The sequence below is a fragment of the Puma concolor genome, chromosome D4 (genome assembly GCF_028749965.1).
Source record: "Puma concolor isolate L17-30 chromosome D4, mPumCon1.1.hap2, whole genome shotgun sequence".
Taxonomy (NCBI): Eukaryota; Metazoa; Chordata; class Mammalia; order Carnivora; family Felidae; genus Puma; species Puma concolor.
Window position 1 is genome coordinate 11,968,238 of NC_141679.1, and position 26,983 is coordinate 11,995,220.

At 41.8% G+C, this 26,983-nt stretch overlaps 1 protein-coding gene across 10 annotated transcripts in view; it reads left to right on the top strand.

Moving 5' to 3' along the window:
• TJP2 (tight junction protein 2) overlaps positions 1-26,983 on the top strand; it is a 128,641-nt gene that overhangs the window by 85,520 nt on the left and 16,138 nt on the right. For all 10 annotated transcript variants that reach the window (XM_086684970.1, XM_086684967.1, XM_086684969.1 and 7 more), the window contains 14 exons: positions 2,822-2,875; positions 5,216-5,340; positions 6,722-6,824; positions 9,028-9,610; positions 13,519-13,622; positions 14,253-14,406; positions 15,914-16,022; positions 16,127-16,260; positions 18,326-18,392; positions 19,193-19,343; positions 23,294-23,402; positions 24,621-24,831; positions 25,558-25,745; positions 26,608-26,703. In XM_086684970.1, coding sequence (XP_086541096.1) covers positions 2,831-2,875; positions 5,216-5,340; positions 6,722-6,824; positions 9,028-9,610; positions 13,519-13,622; positions 14,253-14,406; positions 15,914-16,022; positions 16,127-16,260; positions 18,326-18,392; positions 19,193-19,343; positions 23,294-23,402; positions 24,621-24,831; positions 25,558-25,745; positions 26,608-26,703 — 2,179 coding nt within the window. In that variant the 5' untranslated portion in view covers positions 2,822-2,830. The remainder of the gene's footprint in view (positions 1-2,821; positions 2,876-5,215; positions 5,341-6,721; positions 6,825-9,027; positions 9,611-13,518; positions 13,623-14,252; positions 14,407-15,913; positions 16,023-16,126; positions 16,261-18,325; positions 18,393-19,192; positions 19,344-23,293; positions 23,403-24,620; positions 24,832-25,557; positions 25,746-26,607; positions 26,704-26,983) is intronic.

Genomic DNA, 26,983 nt, shown 5'->3' on the forward strand with positions numbered 1-26,983 from the left:
GGTTGATAGACTTGCCTTTTATGTTAAGCTGTGTTTTTCTCCCCAGTCAAGAGAGTTTGTTAACTGGGGAAAAAGGAAGCACATCATCTAGACATTTTTCAGTTCTTTACTCTCTCTCATATTAGTATCAGTGCAGGAATGGCAAATTTGATTTGAAAAAATTTTAATGTAAAACAACTAGTTTTCTTAAAATTATTTTAGTTTGTATATAAATACAGTAAGGCCTTTTATTTACGTATTTCTTTGTGTCCTTAGGTTTTAGATAGTCTCTTATTAAAAGACATAGAGCTTGATGGACCTTCTTGTTTTTAAAATCCAAAGCAGGTTCTATGCTGTCAGCTCAGAGCCCGATGCGGGGCTTCAATTTATGAACTGTGAGATCACGACCTAAGCTGAAACCAAGAGTTGGACGCTTAAGCGACTGAGCCACCCAGGCCTCCCTGGACCTTCTTGTGTGATTGTGATTACTCTTCTATATTCTTTCTATATTCTAGTTTGCATTTTACATTTGTGCTGTTTTTGTTTTTTTTTTTTTCTAAGTTTCCCCTTTTGCCTCCTTTGCCTTGTTTTGGATTGACTTGTTTTGTTGTTTGTTTTATTTTTACCTCTGCTCTGTTGAAAGTTATGTACTGTCAGTACTCCTATCGTAGTTACCCCAGAAAATTTAACATGTAGATTTGACTCAGTGAAGTTTAAAATTAATCAGCAGTTTAACTCTGCTCCTGAATAAAACATTTAGAGTAATCTAATTATGTTCAAGTCTTCTGGATTTACATGTGTGTTGTTTATACTTTGGCTCTGTCTTATTTGTATTAAGTCTAACAGGTTATACATTATTATTGTAGTTGCATACAGCCAATACGTGCTCAGGCTTACTCATGTTCCTTCTTGTGTTTTGGGTCTTCCTTCTGGGATTATTTTCCTTCTTTCTCAAATATCCTTTGGAAATTGTTTTATTGCTGGTCTAGGGTACTAATCTGTCCCAGTTTTTATGTTTTCAAAAAATGTCTTTTATACCCTCTAAATCAACATGTATTGTGTTAAAAATATTCTGTTAATTTTGGGCTTCCATCATTGCTGTTTAGAAGTCAGCTGTTACTCAGATTGTTCTTTTGTAGGTAATCTCTCAGGTCTAGACTGTTCTCAAGTCTTTATGTATTTTTTTCTTCCTTGAAATTACCATGTATTTAAAAGTGTTTTTTCCCCATCTCTACCACTCCCCCCCCCCCCATTTACTCTGCTTTTGATGTTTTGGGCTTCCTGAACCTGAAAAATCTTTAATTCTGGAAGAGTCATTATCTCTTTGAGTACTACATCTCTCCTGTACCCTTTCAGCATCTTGTTCAGGAAATCTAACCAGATACATTGTAAATAAGACTTCCTTGGTCTTAACTTTTCTTTCAGGATGTCTCACTTTTTAAATGCTTATTACTGTGTTCTGGATAATTTCTTCACATCTGTCTTCCAATTAATTACTCTTTTCAGGTGTGTACAGTATGTGGCTCACTCCACTGTTTATCTCAATTATACATTTTTATTTCTAAAATTTTTGTTTGCCTTTTTTTCAGATTTCCTTGGTCATTTTTGATGTTCCCTTGTCCTTTCATTACATTTCCAATTTCCCCTTTTAATTTCTTATGATAAACATACATGTTATATCCACTTCTTTGAGTCTGTGATTGATATTCCCAGCATTTATAGTCTTTGGTCCTGCAGTTTCCTGTTTTAACTCTCACTCATGGTGACCCGCTTTGTGTGTGTGCATTCAAATTGTCAACTTCTGTTCCTCAGATACTCATCTGGGGGATTCTCTGAAACCTGTGTTTAGTATGTTCCTTGGAGAGAATTTGCATTTGCCTCTGTGTCCCAGGGTGGTGCTCCCTTGCCTAACCACTTTTAGCAGGTTTTGAGGAGATGTGGTACTATCTGTAATGAGAATTTTAGTCTCAAACCTGTGTGAGTACAGGTCTGTTGGTAGGAATTCTCCAGGGAGATAGTTTTAGTTATTTCCGCTCTACTCAGAGCCAAGGGACATGCCCCTGCCATCTCCATCTGCCCGATGGAGTTTTTCCCCTACTACATCCACTTCCATCTAATCGCCCCCCTGTTTGGGTCCTACAGCTTATCTCTCTTCCCAGCCTTCTGTTGGAATGCCCGCTTCGATACTGGTTTATCTCTCTGGCTTTGAGCTTTCTTGGCATTTCTAGCCTTTAAGGATTTCTCCTCAAAGGCAGCCTGCATTTAATGGATTTATTATTAGTATTTTTAAACTGATAACGACTATTTTCAGGCTTTTCTGGACATTTATTTTGGAATACTGTCAGAAAGGAAGCCCCCATCTATTTATGCAGGCATTTTCATCTTTTACACTCAGCAGTACCCATGGAGAAAAGGCACTCTCTGACAAGGCCAGGGATTCCTTTAGACATAAGATTTGCCTAAGAGGTCATCTTTGATAGGAGGAGGGGAGAGTGACTTAAAAAAAAAGAAGTATCTGTTTAAAACTCTAGATTTCTTTTTAAGGGATTTTATAATGACTGCTTTGGAGTAGTGGTAATAAAAAAGTTCAACACTTAATATTTCAATTTTTTAGGGTCTATATCTTACTATGTATTTCATTACTTTTCATTTGTTAAGACTACCATTTGATTGAAGGAGTGTTTGAAGATAGGTAACATAATGTTCCTAAAAAATATCAACTCCTTTTAGTGTGTAGAATGTGTAAGCTGGACTTTATATAAAGACATCTTGAATTACAGCTTTATTTCTAGCATTGAAATGTTTGTGGTTTAAACAAATTGGTTTTGCTGTTTGAAAACAGGCCCCAGGCATGGAAGAACTGATATGGGAACAGTACACTGTGACCCTACAAAAGGTGAGTGCTGCACAGTTCATATGTGCTACAGTCATATTCTTGAGCTCACGGGTCATGGATCCTATTCACTTTCGGCCACAGTGTTTCCCCCCTTAAGGTGGATGATGCATTGTAGCTGGCAGTAATTACTGCATTATCAAAGATTTGCACGCTATTATATTTTTTGGTTAAGGCCCGTGTAATCGAAAATTATAGAGGTTATTTAGTGTATTCACCTATCGCCAGACAGAACAGGTTATGAAGAAAGAGAAAAGGAGGGAAGAAATGGAAATAACCTCTACTATTTAAGGATGTTGAGGTAGCTTCCACAACTTCTGTCATTTTTATTATGATGTATTAAGTTCAAACTAAATTTTGAAACATTGGTTTGACAGAAGACATGGGTTATATTTCTTATCCCACTCATGATTAAAGGAGTTTTTTTTTTTTTTAAGTTTATTTATTTTGAGAGAGACTGAGACAGCATGAGAGGGAGAGGGGGAGAGAGAGAATCCCAAGCAGGCTCCACGCTGCCAGTACAGAGCCCGATACAGAGCTGTAACCCACGAAGCTGCGAGACCATGACCTGAGCCGAAACCAAGAGCTGGACGATTAACCGACTGAGTCACCCAGGTGCCCCTGTCCAACTCATGATTAGATCAGGAGGCGCCGAGTTAATCAGATTTTTAAAAATCCTGCCCTCCTTCCCCATGGGACTGAAAGCCAACGTAAACCAGATAGAAAGGTACTTCACTTAATTTTTACGGCTTAATTTTTACGGTTGTTTCATGGGATTCCTCCTCTTGATTAAATGAGGTAATGCAGATGGCCTCTAGTACATGGAGTCCAGCACATAATGATTGCTTCATAAGTGTTAGTTCTAGTCCCTTTTACTCTCCTGACAGCAGATTCGAGGTGGGCATGATAGGTGTTAGCCCCACTTGAAATCAGCACAGCCACCAACAGTCTGTAAGTGATTTGTGTGTGGCTGGGCTGATCTGAGAAGCACTTGTGGTCCTGGGGTCTTATTCCATCAGCTGCCCTGGTCAGCATCTCTGTGACTTTTGTGGGCTCTGCTGGTCTTAGTCCTGCTCTGAATCCCTCCAGGCTCTGGATTGTAAGTTCCTAGAGGAGTTGTACGTTCCTCAGAGGGAGAGTTTTCCTTTAACCCTTAGAACTGTGAATTTTTCAAATCCTGACTTTAGTGAAAAGTTAGTTCCTGAATAAATGAATTAGTCCTGGTTGAAAAACACCCACGTCAGTGCTTAGGAGCTGAAACTTCCGGAGTTAAGTAACATGACATGGTTTCTTTGGATGAGTGCTTTCTCCCCTTGGGTCTTACTTCTCAACTCTGGTCGTCTTCTGACTCTTCTCTGCGCCCTTCCACCAGCATTTCACATACCCCTTGAGTCGTGGGCCTCAAGGTGGCAACGATGAGAGACATTTTAAGTCTGGTATAGAGGACGGAGCTGCCTCTGCATAAACCAACTACTAGGTGATGGTGCTGCCCAGTCCAAGGCCATGTAATCATGGGACAATCGCCTAGCCTGTTTTGTGTTGGTTATTGTCACCAGTTGGCATAGTGGGTCCTATGTAGGAAAATGGGGGAAGACTTTCTTGTATTCTTGGAGTACATTTTTATGTAATCAGACCCTGATTTACAGTTATAGTCACATGCCCATATCATCTGCATGAAACTTTGGGAGCGTAGCTTTTTTAAACACTGAAATGAAAGGGTTATTTATGTATTATCCAGGTTCACTGTTTTACATTTCTAGACCAATTGTGAATGTAATTAGTCTGTATTTTCTGTCTTATATGTACACAGGAGTTTAATGTTTTGCTCTCTCATAACATCTTAAAACTGCTTATCTTCATATCTTATCTTTAAAATCCATTTACTTCTTTTTTCACCCTATTAAAATGAAACCACCAGTTCACCTAACTTGGAAGTTAAAGTCATACTTTAAAAATAGGGTTTTCAGCACAGATTCAGTTGTGACTGAAACTCAGGCCAGGATATGAGAACAGGTATGATTGCTGATTTGAATAGCATATCCCTGTTTGGACAGAAGATGTTATTTCCCATGCCAGCCCCTAGTGATAACTCCAGGCTGTTTTATCAGTCTTTTCCAGCTTTCACAAGACTGTTCCTTTTAGATAAGGATTTCCCTTTATAAACTTGTCAGCTAATCATGATGGTGCCTTATTTTGTCATTTGTGTCTGTGAGCCCTCTGCTCTTGAGCTGTCTCTGGTTATTGGTTTGACCTTTATTTCACTGAGTGCTTGTAATAAATCCCAAAAGCCACTTACAGAAGGATTTTTATTATTTTAATTTTTCTCTTAACTCCAATGAACAGGATTCCAAAAGAGGATTTGGAATAGCAGTGTCCGGAGGCAGAGACAATCCCCACTTTGAAAATGGAGAAACATCAATCGTCATTTCTGATGTGCTCCCCGGGGGGCCCGCTGATGGGCTGCTTCAGTGAGTGTCCTTGCACCCCAGCCCCTGCCCGCCCCACTGGTTGCTCCTAGACAGGGTATGCACTTAAAAAAACAAAACAAAACAAAACAAAAAAACCAAACTTGCATATATATATATATACAAGAATTGAGACCATAACATATCATGCTTTAACAATCCCTAAACCTTTAGAGGAAGGAGAGCAGTCATTTCCACAGGAAAAGAGTAATAACTATCACAACTATCATTCCTAGGCTTAGGAATCATTTCTGAATGTGGAGTACAAAATCAGCATGCTCTCCTCCCGGCCCCTAGCAACCCAACCAACACTTTATACTTATTTTACCTTCTATTCATTAAGGATTTAATGAGGATACTTTGGCTTAATGATGATCTGATTTGTGTTTTTTTTGTTTTGTTTTGTTTTGTTTTTTGAGAGAGAGAGTGCACACACAAGCAAGGGAGGGGTGGGGGGGGAGAGAGAGAGAGAGAGAGAGAGACAGAGAGAGAGAGAATCTTAAGCAGGCTCCACGCTTAGCATAGAGCCCAATATGGGGCTCAATCTCACGACTTTGAGATCGTGACCTGAGCCGAAATCAAGAGTCGGCCACTTTACTGACTGACGTACCCAGGCACCCCAATGATGCTCTGACTTATAAGAGGGATGTGGAAACTGGGAAAACTTACTACATGAAAACACAGGTTTTCCAAATGCCAGCCTTCTGTTCTGAAGAGATCATGCCATTTTTAAAAGAAACATATCTGAGTTCCCTCAGGACAGTTTCTTAGGTCAGAATCTAAAATTAATTATATGACTGTCTTGGCCAGAGAGCTCAAAAGTTTAGGATTTATTGGCATATCAAGTCTGTATATTCGTATCTAAGTAGTCTTTCATACAGACAGCAGTGTAGGATTTAAAAAGTGATTTTGGGGATGAGGTAAGTAAGAGGGTTCTAATGACCTCAATATTTCCTTAATAACCTCAGGCAAACTCCTGACCTCCTCCCCTCCATAAAAACACAGGTGGATATAAACCTGCTCTGGGGGCTATCTTTAGACTTCCTGAAGCCCACCATGCACCACGGGCAGGGAGGGCCTAATGCAGAAGTTCCTTTTGTGCCTAAGACCTTGCCACTGCCTAGTGCCTCCCGGAGGGACCCTTTGGTATTGGTCCCCCACTGGCTTCCCATAGACAATGTCAAAAGTGGGCTGAGCGGCTTGTGGGTTCCTTCCTGGGAAGAGTTCAGATTGAGTTGACCGATTCGGCCTCAGGAGTCGTCAGACACTGAGCCTTTTAGTAAGCATTTTGGGTCAATTTGTTGCTTTTATGTGTTCCCAAATAAACGATTTACAGTGAATAGATGGGAGTTTTTCACGTCTTCTTTTTATTTTTTGTTTGCAGAGAAAATGACAGGGTGGTCATGGTTAATGGCACCCCCATGGAGGATGTGCTCCATTCATTTGCTGTTCAGCAGCTGAGAAAAAGTGGGAAGATTGCCGCCATTGTAAGCTCTGGGTTTGCTTTCAGCTTGTCTCCGTAGCATCTTGTTTTGTATGATCAGAAGAAAATTACCACTTGCTTTTAAACACTTGACAGAATTTAGGGGCTGCTACTTCTTGTTGCCCCTGCTGTGGGGTGATGTTACGGATGATGTAAATATGTAAGTAGTCTCTCCCTGCCTTTTCCTCATGCTGTTAACTTCCAATGACTCTGGTATCTGAGTGAGTTTGCCTTAGGAACCAGGCTGGACAATCCTAAGAGAATTCCCTAGATTGAGAACACTTGTAAAACAGTATTAATTTGGAAAATAAATTTCTGCTCAAAAACCCTTTTGTAAAGGCCCACACGAGATCTGTTATATCTTTTTTTAATTTTTTTTTTTTTTTTTTTTTTAGTGTTTTTATTTATTTTTGAAGGAGAGAGAGAGAGACAGAACATGAGCGGGGGAGGAGCAGAGAGAGAGGGAGACACAGAATCTGAAGCAGGCTCCAGGCTCTGGGCTGTCAGCACAGAGCCCGATGCAGGGCTCGAACTCACGAGCCGTGAGATCATGACCTGAGCTGAAGCCAGACACTCAACCGACTGAGCCACCCAGGCGCCCCTAGATCTGCTGTATCTTAATAAACTACAGTTTCTTAGGAGATACTGGCGGTCTGTAGCATTCATTCATTTGCTCAGTCATTCATCAGCAAACGCTGGGTGAGCAGCAGCTATGAAGATGCCACCTGAGCCTGGAGCAGGGCTGTGCTTCAGGGAGTGCCTACTCGAGCCAGGCAAGTGGACACACGAAGCCAGAAGTGGAATATGGTGTGTTTAAGGACAGTGCTAGGGAGATGTACTGGGTATGTGGTATTTAATTTTTTTCCCAACTTCATATTATGAAATTTTTAAGCAAAAAGAAAAGTTCTAAGATTAGTGTAATGAACACTTCTATATCTTCTACAGTTTTGTTTTTTTTTTCTTAATGTTTATTCTGAGAGAGAGAGAGTGTGCACACAGATGTGAGCTGGGGAGGGACGGGGAGAATCCCAGTCGGGCTCTGCCTGTCACAGAGCTGCTCTCAGTGCAGAGCCAGGAGAGGGGCTGGATCTCACAAACCGTGAGATCATGACCTGAGCTGAAATCAGGAGTCAGACGCTTAACTGCTTAAACACTGAGCCACCCAGGCACCCCTCTTTTACGGTGTTAATATTCTGCCATCTTCACTTGAGTTTTTCTTTTTTAAAATGTTTATTTATTTGTTTTGAGAGTGGGGGCACCCGTGTGTGAGTGGGGGAGGGGCAGAGAGACAGAATCCCAAGCAGGCTTCAGGCCCACAACCACGGGATCATGACCTGCGCTGAAATCAAGAATGGGACGCTTAACTGACTGAGTCACCCACGTGCCCCACTTGATTTTTCTTTCTCTCTCTCTTTTCCTTTTAAGTTTATTTTGAGAGAGCGCAAGTTGGGGAGGGACAAAGAGAAGGGGACACAGGACCTGAAGCAGGCTCTGTGTTGACACCGGACAGCCTGACCTGGGGCTCAAACTTCATGACCTGAATTGAAGCCACTCTTCATGAGCCACCCAGGCGCCTCTCCACTTGATGTTTTTATGTATATAAACACGTATTTTCAGTAAACCATTTGAAGGAAAGCTGCAGATACGACAGTGTCAATCCTACTTACTTCAGCATGCATCTCCTAAATAAGGACATTGTTTTACATAACACTATGAGGAAATTAATGACTTTAAAGTATCATCTAATACCCAGTCCATATCCCAAGATGTTTTCAATAGACTTTTCTTCCCCATCCAGGATTCCAATCAGGGCTCAGGCATTGCATTTGGTCATTAATCTCTTCAATGCCTTTTAATCTAGAAGGGTCCTTCTTTCTCTCTGCCCTCTCACTACGCTGTCCCCTCCCGCTCCATTACTGACACTGACTTTTGAATGAATTAGGCAGTTGTATCCAGAATGTTTCAATTTCTGGATTTTCATTTTCATAACTTAGTGATTTAAAGTCCCTTCATGCTATTCAGAACACTGAGTAGAAGCAGATTTTAGAGGCCCTGTGTTCAGTTATACTCATGGTCTTATACTCAAGGCTTAGTGAGTTGGCGGGGACAGAGTTTTACTGAAAGGAGAAGCAGGGCTGGGCTCTTAACCCTGCATTCTCTGTAACTGTGCTTGTCCTGCATCCCCCCTGCGTTTGCTTGAATGACAGGTGGTCAAGAGGCCCCGGAAGGTCCAGCTGGCCCCACCCCAGGGCAGCCCGTCTGTCGGTGAGGATGACCGCGCTTTTGATGTGATGGACGAGTTCGACGGCAGAAGTGCCCGCAGCGGGTACAGCGAGAGGAGCCGGCGCAGCAGCCACGGTGCGCGCAGCCGCAGCTGGGAGGACAGTCCGGAGAGGGGGCGGCCCCACGAGAGGGCACGGGGTCCAGAGCGCGAGCGCAGTCGTGGCCGCAGCCTGGAGCGGGGTTTGGACCACGACGACTATGGGCGGGGCCGAGAGCGCAGCCGCGGCCGCAGCCTGGAGCGGGGTTTGGACCACGACGACTATGGGCGGGCCCGGGAGCGCAGCCGCGGCCGGAGCACAGACCGGGCCTACGACCGAGCTTACGACCGAACCTACAGCCCGGAGGAGGAGTACGGCCGCAGGGCCCAGCCCGATGCCCGATACGCGGCGTCCCGGAGCCGCAGCCGCGAGCACTTGCACTCCTGCAGCCCCAGCCCTGAGCTGAGGGGGCGGCCGGACTCGGACAGGCCCATCGGGGTTCTCCTGGTGAAAAGCAAAGCAAATGAAGGTAGGCATGCTTGCTGAAGAAGAGCACTATTACAACAGCTAACTCTTACGTGGCACTTACTGTGTGCCAAGCACTGGCCCAGATGCTTTGTACCAGCTGGCTCATTTCTTCCTCATAACCACTGCGTGTGGGAGTTACTTATATCTGCCTTATGTAGACAAGGAGACTGAGGCACAGAAAAGTTCATTAACTTGCACAAAGCTGTGTCACCAATGGCAGAGCCAGGCTGCAGAAATGTGGCTTTAAACTCCTAGGCCAGGGGTTCTCAAAGCAGCCTATGCACCACCTGGACACTCGCAGTAAATGCAGATTCTCAGGTCCCAGCCCAGCCCCGCCGAGTTGAAACACGGAGAGAGACCAGAGTCTGTGTTAACAAGCTCTCCTGGTGAGCCTGGTGCAGCTTGAGTGGTGAAACCATGAGAGTAAATCAGACTCTAGCTGATCTTGAGCGTTTGCTCTGTGCCAGGCCTGCGCTGAATAAATAACTCTTAATCTTCACCAGAGCCCTGTGTGGTAGGTAGTAGACTTCACTCCTGTTGCCCAGTGGGGAGCATCGTGGTACAGAGAAGTTTTGGTGTGCCCACAGATGAGAAGGGCCCTGGTCCAGCCTGCCTGTCCCACACTGCATTCCTTGGAGCACTTGCACATGGTTCAGCTCATCCAAAATTCACTAAAGCCCCACGTGGCAGTTAGAGAAGCCAGCAGTCCCTTAGTTAGGCGAGGATTGGAAACTTCAAGAAGGGAAGCGACTTGCCCACATCTTGAAGCCAGGAAGTGGTGAGCCAGAACACAAATTGCATCTCCTAGAAGTAGATAGATGATCAGAAACAAGTAGGTGGATGAACAAGGCTTTAGAGCCAGTGCGGAGATGTTCCCTGCATTGGTTCTTGGTTCTGACTTTTTAAATTACTTGTCATATATCTTTTATCTCTGTTCTTTACTTCTCCCTCCAAGAGGAAGAACAATGAAGAGCACCCAAGAATGCAAAGTTAACTTCTTGCCCTTTAGGTTGGGAGCTGACATTTCACATAGCCTGTCTGATGAGAGGGTTTGTTTTGTTTTTACTTCTAGTGGAGCACAAAGTTGAGTCTAGAACTAGGTGCCCATCGAAATACCTAAAGAATAACACAAGGATGTGAGTAATGTGCTATGCAGAGTCCAGTCCCAGAAAACAGGGGAGTGAGTCGAGACTTTCCTATCTCTAAGGAATGCGCATCTTAGGAGGTTTAAGGATTCTACAGAATCTTTACAACCATTGATAATGATATATTAATTTATCAACCTACAAGAATTATAGAGTAAAAACCATCCTGCTCCCAGATTAGAAGATGGACTGGAGAAATTTTGAGAAAGATGACCTGGCATGAGACCTCCCTCAGAGAGGCCTGATACACCTTCTATAGGACTGGTACTCCAGGTTCTTGAGTTACCCAAGGTAGTGCTTTTCAGACTTTTCCTTCTCTTTCTCTTCTTTGCCTCTTTCCCTTTCCTTTCCCTCCTCCTTCCCTTCCACTGCAGAAAGAACCACATCTTGCAAACAATCACGGATGCATCTTCATATCAAAAAATTTGAACAAACCTTTCATGGAACAGTACTTATTCTGTGTGATGCATTCTGAGAGGTTCCATTACATTTTAAAATACTGTTCATGGGGCGCCTGGGTGGCTCAGTCGGTTGAGCGTCCGACTTCGGCTCAGGTCACGATCTCGCGGTCCGTGAGTTCGAGCCCCGCGTCAGGCTCTGTGCTGACAGCTCAGAGCCTGGAGCCCTGAGATTCAGATTCTGTGTCTCCCTCTCTCTGCCCCTCCCCCGTTCATGCTCTGTCTCTCTCTGTCTCAAAAATAAATAAACGTTGAAAAAAAATTAAAAAAAAAAATACTGTTCATAACTTACTACATTGATTTCAAGACTCACTAATGAATCTTGAAAAGATCTTGTCTGTAAGAGACGCCTAAGTCATGCCTGGTCTTACTAATACTATCAAGGATAGAAGGGGCTATGTCCCTTTGTTGAGACAGCATTTTATTCCTCCTAGGCCATTTTGTTACTTAAACTTGGAATTCACTGGGGGAAAAAAGTTCCAATTTTTAAAAGATAATTTTGCTGTTAGGATTACACAATAATTTGGCTATCACTGGCAAGAGTTGCATAAAAACTAATCTTCAAAGAAATCTAACAGTAGGAAAGACCTATATTTGACTAATAAAAATATCCATTTGAATTGCCCCGTTGCATTTCCTGGGCACCAGATAGCTTTGCTGGTACGTGTCTTAGAAGCTGGTCAACTCATTTTTTTCTCCATTTAAGAGATGCCCATAATACACCAATAACAACCTATTTGCAACTGTACAGTAAGACTGCAGTTTTTAAGAGGATAGAAGAATTGACACATGAGAAAGAAGTCATCATTCAAGCTGTCATAGCCTTCTGTGCTGGGCTGTGAGGCTGTTTAACCAACAAGGAACTGTCATCCATGAAAGAAGATGCTGTCTTACCCTTATTCTTTCTCATCACCTTCCTAAAGGGGTGGAGATGGACCTCAACTTTTTCAATTGTTGTCATAAGATCTGATGCTAACTCACTGTAAAGCACTTAAAATTTATTTTAGGGGACAAACCGGTAGTTGCCAGAGGGGAAGTGGGGGGGGGGGATGGCTGAGATAGGTGAAGGAGATCACTTACCATGTTGGGCACTGAGTAATGTATAAAATTACTGAATCATTATATTGTACACCTGAAACTAATAGAACACTGTATGTTAATTATACTTGAAAAAAACTTATCTTTAAATCTACTTCATAACTTTTTTAAATGGTAGGAAGTTACTTTGTTTTGAAATTGTAAGATTTTGAGTCCAGAACAATAATAATAAATTTGAAGGTGTCTCTTTTTAAAACCTGCTGGGTTGTGGTTCCTAAAACAGCAAAAATTTATCCTTAAATTAGGTATTTTCATAAGTCTAATAAGTAAAATCAGAAGAGTCTGAATAGTATTTAAAATACTTTTCACTGTGCATATTTAGTAAATACAGTGTTTTTTCTTTTCAGAGCAATCCGAAGTTCACAAACCCCCTGAGTACACAGGTTTTACTTCAATACTTTATTGCTTGGCTTGGCTTACTGACCTGTTTTCTTCACACACTGAAATTTCTTCACTGTCAAACCCACACAGCTAAGTCATTACACATGAAGGGTATACCACTTTCCTTTCTGTAGGCAACTGCACTGTCAGCAGAACATCTTTATTGAGATGTACTGAGTTGGTTTCTTTGGGCCCCATTTTGAAAAGTGTTCATTTTAGAGCAGATACTCATATAGCCTTCACCTAGTTTTTCCATTTGTCAACATTTTGCTACATTTGTTTTCTTTCCCCTTCTTTTCTCCCCTTTCTTCCTTCTCTCTTCCTCTTCCACACCTCTTCTATCTCTCAGTGGTTTTTTGGAACCACTTGAAAGTAAACTGCAAGGGTGACCCCCTTTAGCCCTAAATATTTCAGCAGGTATCTCCCGGGCATAAGAACATTCTCCCATATAACCAAAATGCCATTGTGGGTTCTTTAGAAAATTAACATTAATATCCCTTTTAATATATTGTAGTATGGTTCATTTTGAAGTTGCTCTAAAATAACGTATCCCCCCTCCCACCTCTGTCCCATACTGGATCCAGGACCTAGTGAAGGTTCATGCGTTGCATTTGGCTTTTATGTCTCTTTCAATCTAGAACAGTCCTTCTGCCTCTTTTGTTTTTTATGTCAATGACTTTTTTGATGAGTCCAGGCTGGTTGTCTGACAGAATGTCCTATGTGCAAAATTAATTTTTCATAAATATTTAAAAATTGACCTAAGAACCAGACTAAGTGTTCTGAACAAGTTGATGAAATATGTGTATGTTTATGTGTTTGTCTTCTAGAGTATGGTCTCCGGCTTGGGAGTCAGATTTTCATAAAGGAAATGACCAGAACTGGTCTGGCAAATAAAGATGGCAACCTGCATGAAGGAGATATAATTCTCAAGGTTGGTGATACAGGGTAGAGAACAACTGAATTCATGTTTATCTTTCTAGTCCAAATTTCCTATTTGAATGCTGATAGAGTGAAACTTTGATGAGATGGGAGTCAATAATAAGACAAAAGCTGGGAAGGGCAGCGGGGTGAGATTTTTATCACAAAAACCAGACATGGAGATTTGTAATAGTGTCATGTTAGTTTTTTAAAAAAAATTCATTGAATACTTTCTTATTCCCTGTTTATTTAAAGTTTAAGCTCCTATTCCCTAAACTAAGGAAAGATGAGAGGGAGAGTTGGTAGTACATGAATGTTGAATGTTTAATAGTTTCTGTAAACCTCTCCGGTCAGGAAACATGTTCCAGTAGTAAACCAAACCATCGTCTTGAGCTTGGAAGTTAAATAAATTAGCAGAGTAACTTAAGTATACCACAGCTCTCTCATGCCTGTCTTTGAGATCCAGGCATGCAGGGTTATATTTAATTTAAAGGATAATCATTTTTATTCAGTCATCCTAAAACTCATGTTGTTTGAATAGCTGAGCAAAGACTTTACACTTTTAGAAGGGCAAAATACAAACTTTCTATTTTGCTGTGAACAGCTGCATCACATGTAACATGACCATTATTCATAAACACAGATAAATGGAACTGTAACTGAGAACATGTCTTTAACGGATGCTCGAAAACTGATAGAAAAGTCAAGAGGAAAACTCCAGCTAGTGGTGTTGAGAGACAGCAGGCAAACACTCATCAACATCCCGTCGTTAAATGACAGCGACTCAGAAATAGAAGGTAAAGAGGGGGAAGCCTGTGAGCTTGGCTGGAAACAAGGAAGGCTGTTGCTTTTCCATTCTCACTGTAGTATAGCCATCCAGCTGGAAGTTAAATTTACAACAAAAGCTTCTGTTTTAAAATTTAATTCGGATAAGTGGTGGTTATTTTCTTACTAAAGTGTCTGCTGATACTAGTTTTCCAATATGAGATTCAGGTGGACTTGTGAACTCCCCAGTGGAATCTGTTTTAGGCCACTGAAAAAAAACTTGTTCGTAAAAAATATATGTGTGAGTGGCTCAAAGACCTAACCACATCCATTTGTAAATTGTTCAGTCTTGTACTTTCTTGCATATGTTTAAAAAGCGGTATTAATATTTCAAATAAAGGGAAGGTTATATGGAAGATAGCTAAACAGTCAGAGTGGCTGAATATTGTGGTATTCATTAATTAGCAATCTGTGTCATCTCTTCTGTCTTAGGAAGCAATACTCACTTCTTAAATCTGAATTACACATGGGGTCACATTTTAACGATGCAAAAACTTACCAATAAAAATAAGTAGGTATGATACTGACTAACCATCTAGTACTGCCTTTGTGCAGAAGAACTTGGAAAATATTAAGTACTCAAGTTTGAAGACAGACATGTTGATTTTTTTTTTAAGTTTATTCATTTTTGAGAGAGAGAGAGAGAGAGAGAGAGAGAGAGAGAGAGAGAGAGAGAGGGAGAGAGAGAGAGAGAGGGAGAGAGGTGGAGAAAGAAAGGAACACAGAAGCCGAAGCAGGCTCCAGGCTCCCAGCTGTCAGCACGGAGCCTGATGCACGGCTCAAACTCACAAACTGTGAGATCATGACCTGGGCTGAAGTTGGATGGTTAACCAACTGAGCCACCCAGGTGCCCCAGCCATGCTGATTTTTAAAAGAATTACTTTATGAAACCATACAACTTAGGTTAACTTCCATCATATCAAAAGTCTAATCATTTGGTTACTGCTATGAGTGCAGTGCAGGAAAACAGAGCAGGAGAAATAATCCCAGTATGCTAAGAGCTTATAGGTTATTTACTTGTTATTTCAAGTGTGATCCTTAGCCCATTGGCTGCATGAGCCTCTGGGAGCTTGCTGGAATCACAGAATCACAGGCCTGATTGTGTGCTAGAATAGCTAGTCTAACAAGATCCCAGGTGATTCATATGCACATTTAAGTTTGAGAAGCACTGCTCTGTGTGGTTAAAAATGAGTGGATACATGTATGATCCAGTAATTGAATTCTGACTCCTCAGTAGCAGCTTTGATGGAAGGTGTAATGAAAGAGGAACATAAAATTCTGAATTTGGCTTCCTCTTTATTAATTAATGTCTTTCCCTTCAAAGGCTCAGATTTGCTTCAAGGGAAGACTGCTAGACTAACAGCACATTTACTCCTGCCTCTTTTCCATTTCTCATATTGGCTTACCCAGAGAATAATATCACTTCTGGTACAGTCTTCAATATCTTAATAAGAAGTCTTTTCTTATTTTTGAAACCAGATATCTCAGAAATAGAGTCAAACCGATCATTTTCTCCAGAGGAGAGACGGCAGCAGTATTCCGATTATGATTATCATTCCTCAAATGAAAAGCTGAAGGAAAGACCAAAGTAAGATGATGTATACTTTCCCTCATGCGCGGCACCGTGAATGTACACACATACATTTTACAGATCTGTTGCATTATGAGACATTAACATGATGTGTGCTTAAGTTCAAGAGAGGACATGCAGAACAGATGGTCCAGGATGGGCGCCACACCCACTCCCTTTAAGTCCATGGGGGACGCTGCAGCTGCACTTGGCACAGAGAACAGCAAGGAACCCAAATACCAAGAGGAACCGCCAGGTGAGGCTCCTTGTAAACAGCTGTGTTCGGAAGTATATGCTTGGTCATTCCAGAGGGTGGCCAGAAGGAGAGAGAAGTTATTAAGAAATCATTCAGATATGTGGAAGAGGCACTCCAGTCTCTTTTAATATTAAAAAAACTTACAAGAATAATAGCCCTTACCATATGCCAACAGATTGGTCACATTTTTTAAATGTTTCACTATATTTATGGTCTTTGTGTTTCCCATCTCTGATCCCAACCTGAACTGCTCTGCTCTTAACATTTCTGACACCAGGGGCGCCTGGGTGGGTCAGCTGGTTGGGTGTCCAACGTAGGCTCAGGTCATGATCCCGCAGTTCATGAGTTTGAGCCCCATATTGAGCCTGCTGCTGTCAGCTTGAGCCTGGAACCTGCTTCAGATTCTGTTTCCCCCTCTCTCTCTCTCTGCCCCTCCCCCATTCTCTCTCTCTCTCTCTCTCTCTCTCTCTCTCTCTCTCTCTCTCAAAAACAAATAAACATTAACATTTCTGACACCAAACGTGTGGGTTTCTTCCCCTACTCAACTACCAATTCTCGAATTCTCCAGACACCAACTGATCATCCTACAATTCACTTCAGTCCTGGCACTGGCTACCCAGAGTTGAGTGCCGACCCCACAGGTTAAGCATTCAGTCCCATAAGATACCTTCACTGCAGACACCACTGCAATCCCCAGGTGCTCCCTATACTTCTGACCAAATCAGCTCTGAACCGAGGGTTCCCATAACCTCCTCCTCACTCTGGTTTGATCATTTGCTAGACTGGCTTACAGAACTCAGGGAAGCACTTTACTTCCTATTACCGGTTTTTATACGACAGAGGAACAGCCAAATGGAAGCAAGGTATAGGGTGAGGGGCACAGAGCTGCCAGGTGCTCTCCAGGCGTACCACCCTTCCCAGTATCTCAGTGTGTTCACTGACCCTAAAGCACTCCAAACTCCATAGTTTATGGATTTTACGTAGGCTCTGTCATGTGTGTGATCAGTTATTAACTGAGTCTCTAACCCCTGTCCCCTCCCAGATGGTGGGGAGGTAGGCTGAAAGTTCTAAGCTTCTAATCATGGGTTGCTGTGTCTGGTGACCAGTCCCCATCTTGAGGCTATCGAGGAGTTCTCTCTTTAGAGACAGAGATAGAGGAAATTCCAAGAGATGTAGGACTTGTGTCAGGAACTGAAGGCAAAGAGGAAAGAGAGAAGATTGTCCTGGCACCCATATCACTCTGGAAATTACAGGGATTTTAGGAGCTCTGTATTAGGAACTGGGGGCAGAGACTAAATGTTTATATATATATATATATATATATATATATATATATATATGTGTGTGTGTGTGTGTGTGTGTGTATACATATATATATATATATATATATATATATATATATACATTTAGTCTCATATATATATATATTTGTTTTATTTCCTTTATTTTTATTTTGAGAGAGACAGAGAGAGCATGAGCAGGGGAGGGGCAGAGAGGGAGAGAGAGGATCCCAAGCTCTCAGGGCTCATGACTCAGGGCTCAAACTCATGAAAGTGTGAGGTCTTGATCTGAGTTGAAATCAAGAGCTGGACACTCAACTGACCGAGCCACCCACGTGCCCCCCAAATATATATGTTTCCAATCCTGTCACAGTTAAATTTTGTCTTATTTGATTAACTGAAGTCCTTTTGTTTCCCACTTCTGATCTCAACCCCATCCTCCAGCCCTGCCCCGTTGCCCTAAAATTATCATTGTGATTTTACATAATATTTATTGATGGTAAGGGCCGATTTATGTGGTTTTTAAAGTATATAAAATGTTCTTTCGCATGTGACTGTGCACCTGGGATTTTGGAAGTTTCTTACCTCACTTATTTTGAGAAACTATTTGTACCTGCTAATGCCTCCAAATTAAACTTCACCTTAAAGACTTATTTTTGTTGTCTGATGTGATGATTTATATGTAGCATAAGGTACCGATTTGGATTTTTGTGGATTTTGTGATCTTTATAGAGACAAACTCACTCTAGTTCTCTTGTTAATGATAGGTGGTTTTTAATCCACAGCTCCTCAACCAAAAGCAGCCCCAAGAACCTTTCTCCGTCCTAGTCCTGAAGATGAAGCAATATATGGGTATATCTTTCAGCCTCTCTCTCTTTTCCTTTCTCCTTCCATACACCTCAGTGTCCTTAACTGAAGTACACTGGTGTTTTTTAACTGCAGATGGCAGTTTTGCATATAATGGGCCACTGTTAACCAACCTCTATTGTTAGTGTTTATGAGAAAGAGAAATAACTTGTAGGAAAAGAAAAATGTGGAATTTGGCGAACTTTGTAATGTTAACTTTGCTTGTCTACTTATCTGGCTGCTTTTCCAGAATGTGATTCTGAGTATTTGAGTTTGCCAAATTGGTAACTCTCAAATAGGTGAAATGTTGCTTAACTACAGGACCTTTTTAGGGTTGTAGTATCCTGACGATCCTAGCATGTGGAGGGAGGATAGAAATGACACAGTGCTCTGCTCTGGATAATGAGAACCCGTGTGGTTCAGTGGTGGTAGAGAGGGGCAGCTTCTGGAGTAAGATCCGACCTTGCTGGACCCAGGTTGTGTCTCCATTTGGCAAGAATCCTGTGGTGGCCGCAAGCTTTCCTTTGGGAGAATCCTAAAGTGGGAGTCAGATGGCCTAGCCCTGCCTTTTGTTTGCTTTCTAATCTTGAATGAGTTTACATAAACACCTGTATTTCTACTTATTAACCAGTTAAGTGGGCCTGCTGATGTTCATCTCATAGTCCCAAAAACGACAGATAAAAACGGGAGATTTTTAATATGTAAATCTCTCCATAAATAGAAGAAATTAAATCTTTCACTAATGTTGTTCTCCTTCACAAAGAAAAATCTCCCATCTTTCTTTTCTAAAACCGAACCGATTGCAGTCCCAATACCAAAATGGTGAGGTTTCAGAAGGGAGACAGTGTGGGCCTCCGGTTGGCTGGTGGCAATGACGTTGGGATATTTGTGGCTGGCATTCAAGAGGGGACCTCCGCAGAGCAAGAAGGCCTTCAAGAAGGGGACCAGATTCTGAAGGTAGGAAAAGCCCAGCCCTGTTTCTAGACGTTACTGGGGAAGAGCTGATTATAAGGGAAGTGTCTAGCTCGTGAAAACGGACCAGTAGCAGGTTTGTTCGTGCTAAACATAAGTTCTGTTTCCCTGAATGGGCCCTGTCTTCTCAGTCCTGGAACCCAAAACTCATGCCCATGCCTGTGGGAATTTATAGTGTTTAAGACCCTTGCTAAGATTTTTATTAGTAAGCTTAACAAAAAGATTGAGATTCTAACTTAAGGCCTAGGAGGAAGACCTCTCAAAAGATCTTGCTAATGTTTGTTTGTTTTTTATTGATTCCCTGCCTGGTTGTCACTCTTAAGGCAGTGTGCTGAACTTGAACAAAGGTGGGTGCTGGCTTAGATCATCAGCCTTGAATCCACTCCCAGCCTCTCATTAGTTCCGTGACCTTGGTTTAACCCTGACACTCAGGTTTCATATCTGTTCAATGGGGATGAGAATACCTGCCTTGCAGGGGCCCTGGAAGATTGGAATGGATAACACTCACAAGGCATTTAGCAGAGTTCCTGGCACAGAGCAGGAAGGTCAATGTCTGTTCTTCTCCCCACTGGAAAATAACAAGTTGCTGCCACTCAGGATGTTGTTTACATCTAAAATTGACCAGGAATGGGAATTTCTGGTTAATCAAATATTGGTCCTTTTAAAGTTACTATATATATGTTTATATAATCTACTACTTTTAGAAAATAAACTCAGCTTTGACATTTCATGAGATACATATAATGTATTTTCCATTGGCTTCTGAATAAAGAATGTCAAATACCTCGTGACTCTGAAAATACAGGGAACTGTCTTCACTGGAATTTCTGCTTCTGTAAACTTGCATTTCTTATGAGTTTATTAGGGGGTCTGGTAAAAGTATCTAGGTTCAAAGGAGAGAGGAGAAAAAAAGTTGCAGAATTCCCAAGGAAGCAGGCAACAGAGCCCCAAAACAGGTGGTCCTCTTCCTTGGCTCTTGGCCTCACTGCGGTAGTTCAGATTTCATTTCTGGAGCAGATGAAGGGCAAAGCTTGATCATGAGCTTTGCTGAAGCTTTCCAGTGATATTCTAAACCTTCCTTGGCTCTGGTCAGGATCCTAGAAGACCAAGTGTACCTGAGTGAACCTGGTGGTACCACGTGATCCTAGGAAATACCACTTACCAAGTGTTATCGATAAGAATCCCATCAGAGTGCCAGCTCATACCAATTTACTTTTGGGCTGATACCAAAGGAGAGAAAGCATTATTTCCTAACTAATGTGGGGCTATAGGAAGTCAGGAATTTGGAAGCCTTTGCTCATGAAGGTTCAAGAATAAAATATTTTTGTATCCTTGGGTAAAAAAGATTTTCTGAATTTCCATGAAAACATAGTGAATTCACCCCAAGGCCTAATAAGCCTCTCTGTAAGTTGTTAAAGACAGGAGAGTCATTTCCATGTGTAAAAGTCATGGTATGCAATGTTTATACTTAAGAAAGTGTCTTATTTTTTGTTATCACCCTAGTAAAAGACAAGAAGAAAACTATGGGAACCAGCTTTTTTTTGGGGCAGTAATCCCATCTGAAGGTCAGACAATAGATGGTCCTCGTTCTTGGGCGTGAATAAATTTTCTGTTAAGGAACTCTCAGCTCTACAAAAGGGTAAAAAAGACTTGAGCTTGCCTACTGGGGCAGAGAAGCCGCTATATAATCAAAAGCTGTAGCTGATACAGAATCCTTTTCAGGCTCACAGCAGACACGGCTAGTCCCCGTAGACTACTAAATAGATTAATGAAAGGGGATATTTCTTGGAGAGGACTGTACAACCTAACCTTCCAGTATCAAAGTGCTGTCCTGGCCTTTTTAACTAATTTGTTCCAGCATTCACGGCCAAATTGAATATGTGGGGAACTCTGTACATATACTAAACACTTTTCTTCTGTTGAGGGTTTTTTAAGTGGAGCTCTTCCCTTTGTAAAGATGGCAGCCTGACATGTGGAATGAACACACCAGTGTATTGTGGCAGGATATCTGCCTTATCCGTTAACAGACGTATATGTTTTCATGTTTGGCATAACTCTTTGCTTATTATTTATCTGGTATGGTTCTTATTTCTCTTTCAGAAACTTTTATGGGATGGAAGAGAGAAAGAAACTCCTCTAAGTTTTTAAATGTAGCTACCATGTGTGATTTAATTTTGACCAGTGTAGTTTGTAGCTCGATGGAAGGTCAGTCTCACATGGCCATAGGATGGATAGATGGACCCTCAAGGTCTTCCCTCAAGCCCTATGGCCTTATCTCATTTAAATAAAGATGGGGTGCCTGGGTGGCTCAGTCGGTTAAGCATGTGACTTTGGCTCCGGTCATGATTTTGCGGTCCGTGAATTTGAGCCCCATGTCAGGCTCTGTGCTGACAGATCAGAGCCTGGAGCCTGCTTCAGATTCTGTCTCCCTCTCTCTCTGCCCCTCCTCCACTTGCACGCGTGCTCTCTCTCAAAAAATAAACATTAAAAAAATTTTTTTAAATAAAAATAAAGGCATATAGAGTGCATACAAAAACATGTCACCATATACAGACACAGGTGTAGTAGATATGAAAATGGCATAAGAAAGGATTAGATTCTAAAATCTGATGATCCCTAATTAAGGGATAGAGAGACGGAATGACAGATACCCTAAATGATAAATACTGTTTCAAAGGAAAAGTTAATGGGATTGCTTTAGCAAGTTACTTTATTTCAAAAGCACCAAGTGTCAACCTAATGCCTGTTTTCACTTAATCATAAATTCCAATCTTAATTTAGGCTCAATGATTTTTTTCAGTGATAAAGTAATAAAGACTTCCATAGTCCTCAATGACTGAAAAAAATATTTCGTAGGAATTCTGTATCTTCTTTTTACTTCTATATTGTTAAAATATTAGGTACTTAAAAAACATTTTTTTTTTAAATGTTTTACTTAGAGTCATAGTGGAAGAGGGGCAGAGAGAGAGGGAGACTGAGGATCTGAAGTGGTCTCTGTGCTGACAGTAGAGACCCTGATGCGGGGCTTGAACTTAAGAGCTGTGAGATTAAGACCTGAGCCAAAGTCCCATGCTTAATTGACTGAGCCACCCAGGCGCCCCTAAAATAATTTTTATATTTGCTTATTTTTGACTATTCTGTTTTAAAATGATTTTAAAGGTACTGAACAAAGATTCCAAAATGTCTTTTTCTTTGTGCCACATTTCAGTTTTACTTGCTTTGTAACTTACCTTTCAAAACCTAATTACTGTGTCCCCTCTTTGGTCGATGGGGGATAAATGTTGTGGCTCCTTGCCAGAAGCTTAAATATATAAGTCTATCTATTAGGCTAATGGTCTGCCATTTAAGGCTAATGCTCTTCAGTTTCATAAACACATATTAAAAACCTTTTAGGTGACAGAACTTACAGGAGAAAGGTGGAATTGCATTTTTATTTTCAGGCTTTTATTTGAATCAACTTAAAGTGTTAATGCCTTAAGTTGGGCCAGCATGCTTGTTTTGCCATAAAACTCTACCACTCCCTATAGCATTACAGTTATGTTTCATAATTGTATATTACCTCCCTGACCACCTCTATGGGAGACTCAAAGAAGAGACAGACACACGAACATAATAAGAAGGTTTAATCTGATCCAGTGACAAATCCTTGATGGAATGGCCTATTTCTAAGGGACGGTTGGCAGTGTGGGGAGGCAGGAGGGTATGGTGACTCACACAGCCTAGGCCCATAGGAGGTATTGGGAGGGTTTCAGTTGGGACACTAAGGACTTTTTTATATCTGGGATTTGCTTTGGGCAGGCCCTGATGAAAACAAAGAGACAAAAACTTAGGTGACATCTTTTAAAAAACCTCTTCTTCTTCTTGTTTTTTGTTTTGTTTTCTTTTTGTTTTTTTTTTTTTTTTTTTTCGGTTTGTTTTTCTGTTTGCCTTATCAGGTGAACACACAGGATTTCAGAGGGCTGGTTCGGGAAGATGCCGTTCTCTACCTGCTAGAAATCCCTAAAGGTGAAATGGTGACCATATTAGCTCAGAGCCGAGCTGATGGTGAGCATGTTTGGTTATTAGTTTAATGCGGGGAGTGGGTGAAGGGAGGAAGGATGAGAGAGGTATCTTGGGACCAGAATAGGTAAGTCTGGGTATTAAAAAACTGAAGTATATCTTCACACTCAATTTCTGAGTCATAGGTATGTGGAGAAAATTTGGGTACCATTTAATGTCCTACAGAAATGTCTTCTGTACACCAACTGAAATCATTTTACCAGTTGTGTCAATTTGGAATAAAATTGCTTTTCTGAATAGTGATCTGTCCTTAAGTACTGCCTGGAGTTTATGGAGTTTCCATATGCAAGATACAAAGGGCCCCATCTGTGGATCAACTCCCACATTAATGCTTATCTGACAAGTTGCTATACCCTTATCTTGACAATGCAAGTCTGACAACTTGCTATACCCTTTCAGACTTCATTGTTCTCATCTGTAAAATGGGGGTTGATAGCATCTTCCCTGTCTGCTTCAGGGGTTGACTGGCAAGTATATTAGGGCTCTCTAAAGCAATAGAATCAATAGGATATATGTGTGTGTGTGTGTGTGTATAGATGTTTATTATAAGGAATGGGCTCACATGATTACAGAGGTTGGCCAAGTCCCAAAATCTGCCGGGTGAGCTGGCAAGTTGGAGATCCACGAGAGCCAATGATTTGGTTCCATTCCAAGTACAGAGGCCTGAGAACTGGGAGAGCTAATGGTGTAGTTACAGTCTGAAGGTTAGCAAGCTCACAACCCAGGAAGACCTAATGCTTCCATCTGAGTCTGAAAGCAGGAAAAAAGCTGATGTCCCAAAAGCTGATGTCCTAGTTCTAAAGCAGGAAGAGTTTGTTTCTTCTTACTCAGTGAAGAGTTCCCCTTTCTGTTTTATTCAAGCCGTCAACTGATTGGCTGAGGCCCACCACATGAGGAAGCGCAATCTGCTTTACTCAGTCTACTAATTTAAATGTTAATGTTCATTCCATAACACCCTCAGTTACACACAGAATAATGTTTAACCAAACATCTGGGCACCCTGTGGCCCAGTCAGGTTGACACAAAATTAACCATTATGGTGACTCATGGAGTTAGCTTTCTGCCCTTGTTTGAGCCCTGATTCCCATCGGGTCTGTTCACTGAGTTTACTAAATGAAGAGAAGTAAAAAGGGTGATCAGGGATAGGAGAAGCTGGTAACTGTGAAGCAGAATGCAACATACAACAATGCTTTTGTTTTTCAGTGTATAGAGACATACTAGCTTGTGGCAGAGGGGATTCGTTTTTTATAAGAAGCCACTTTGAATGTGAGAAGGAAACTCCACAGAGCCTGGCTTTCACCAGGGGGGAGGTCTTCCGAGTGGTAGATACGCTGTACGATGGCAAGCTGGGCCACTGGCTGGCCGTGAGGATCGGAAATGAGTTGGAGAAAGGCTTAATCCCCAACAAAAGCAGGTATCAGAGATCATACACTCTCATACACCTCTCCTAAGTGTTCCACAAATCAATACAGTCCCTTCCCTGCTCAAAAAGGAAGCCCCTATAACTTCATCATTTGTCGTCGTGTCCTCTCCTGTCACCTATTCCACCTATTCTTATTTATGAGGTGTGGCCCGGGACCGTGAGATACCCACTAAATGGTCTGCTGTACTTAGTTAGCATCATGTGGTTGGCTGTTGCACCTGGCTGGTGTTTCAACGGTTTCCAGGGGAGTGCCTGCCACCTTGCGTAGCCTACAAGCAGATTACCAAGCGGCTGTAGCAAACCAACACGCCTCTCAGAGACAGGTTGCCCTTGTCCGCTGTCGGGCCCGCATCCTTGGACGGGGCTGATCTATCCCAGTTAACACTTGTTGGTTGGCTGACTAGGGAAAATAGTAAAGATGATTATACTTTGGCATGGATTTTAGTTATGTTTATTGTATTCCATCCTACCATAATGAGCCAAGTTTATTGTGTTCTGAGCTATTTCTGGTAGGTTTTCTGTGCACCCAACCATTCTCTGCTTCCACTGTGTGGAGAATGTCCCCACGTTTCCCATTCTGTGAAACCTCTTTGGTGTCAAGCTGCATCTTCTCTATTCCAAGTTCATAAGCAGTATTGACTAGACTTGGTTAATTTTAACTTCATTTGTGCATTTTCTGGCTTTTGAGATTTACTTCCTGTGGTTTTTTTCTCTCAGAGCTGAACAGATGGCCAGTGTTCAGAATGCCCAGAGAGACAATGCTGGGGACAGAGCAGATTTCTGGAGAATGCGTGGTCAGAGATCTGGCGTGAAGAAAAACTTAAGGAAGAGTCGGGAAGATCTAACAGCCGTTGTGTCAGTTAGCACCAAGTTCCCAGCCTATGAGAGGGTTTTGCTGCGAGAAGGTGAGGAAGCTAGGTGGGGCCTAAGGAAATGATCTGACTGGGCTCTGAGCCTGTTTTTCTTCATTTCCATACTGTAACAGTCAGGTTCAAACTTACCATACCACTTAGACCAATGCCAGGTTATAGCGTTGGAATCACACTCAAACATGAAATAAAATTTCCAAAAAAGTGAGCTGTGCCAACTCTTACATGGAGGTGTATTTCCACATCTTATGTTATTTAATTTTTTTAATTTTTGGGGGGGTGGAGGGGCAGAGAGAGAGAGGGAGAGAGAATCCCAAGCAGGCTCGAGGCTTAGTGAAGAGCCTGATGCAGGGTTTGATCTCATGACTCTGAGATCATGACCTGAACCGAAACCAAGAGTCGAAAGCTTAACCCACTGAGCCACTTGGGCGCCCCTTCAGTTATTTCTTCTGATACTACCATTCAAAAGTTTTCATATATTGCCTATAGTAAAGTTTTTTTTTTAAGTGTTTATTCATTTTTTGAGAGAGAGAGGGAGAGTGCGAGTGGGGGAGGGGGGAGAGAGGGAGACACAGAACCTGAAGCAGGCTCTAGGCTCCAAGTTGTCAGCAGAGAGCTTGAGGCGAGGCTCGAACCCATGAACCATGAGATCGTGACTTGAACTGAAGTCAGATGCTTAACTGACTGAAACACCCAGGTGCCCCAGTAAACTTTATCTTTGACACTAGGGAGGGGAGTAAAAGCATATTCTTCAGGAAAGAACAGGGCTGAAGTGAGGGAGGGAGGGAGAGCACACCATTTCTTTAATTATGTTCATCACTAGCCTATAAAATACTTTGGCTTCTTATCTTAATAGCTGAGGAAATGTGTTTCCATGGCCTTTCTTGTCTCATTTCAGCTGGTTTCAAGAGACCTGTGGTCTTATTTGGTCCTATAGCAGATATAGCACTGGAAAAGTTGGCAAATGAGTTACCTGACCTGTTTCAAACTGCTAGTAAGTCTGTTGATGATCTTTTCCTCCCCAAATTTTCAGTTTGAGAAATATCTAATATAAAGGAAAAATGGAAAAAAAGGAGAATACCCACATACCCTTCACATGCAGTCACTGTCACCAGTCAGAAAGTTTGCTATATATCACCCCTACCACAGACACAGATACATACTCTTAAAATTTTCTTTTGAGCCATTTGAAAAGTTTAAGTTGTAGACGTTGTAACATTTTTTTAGCCACGTGAGTCTCCTCAGAACAAGAGCATTCTTCTATACAGTGACAC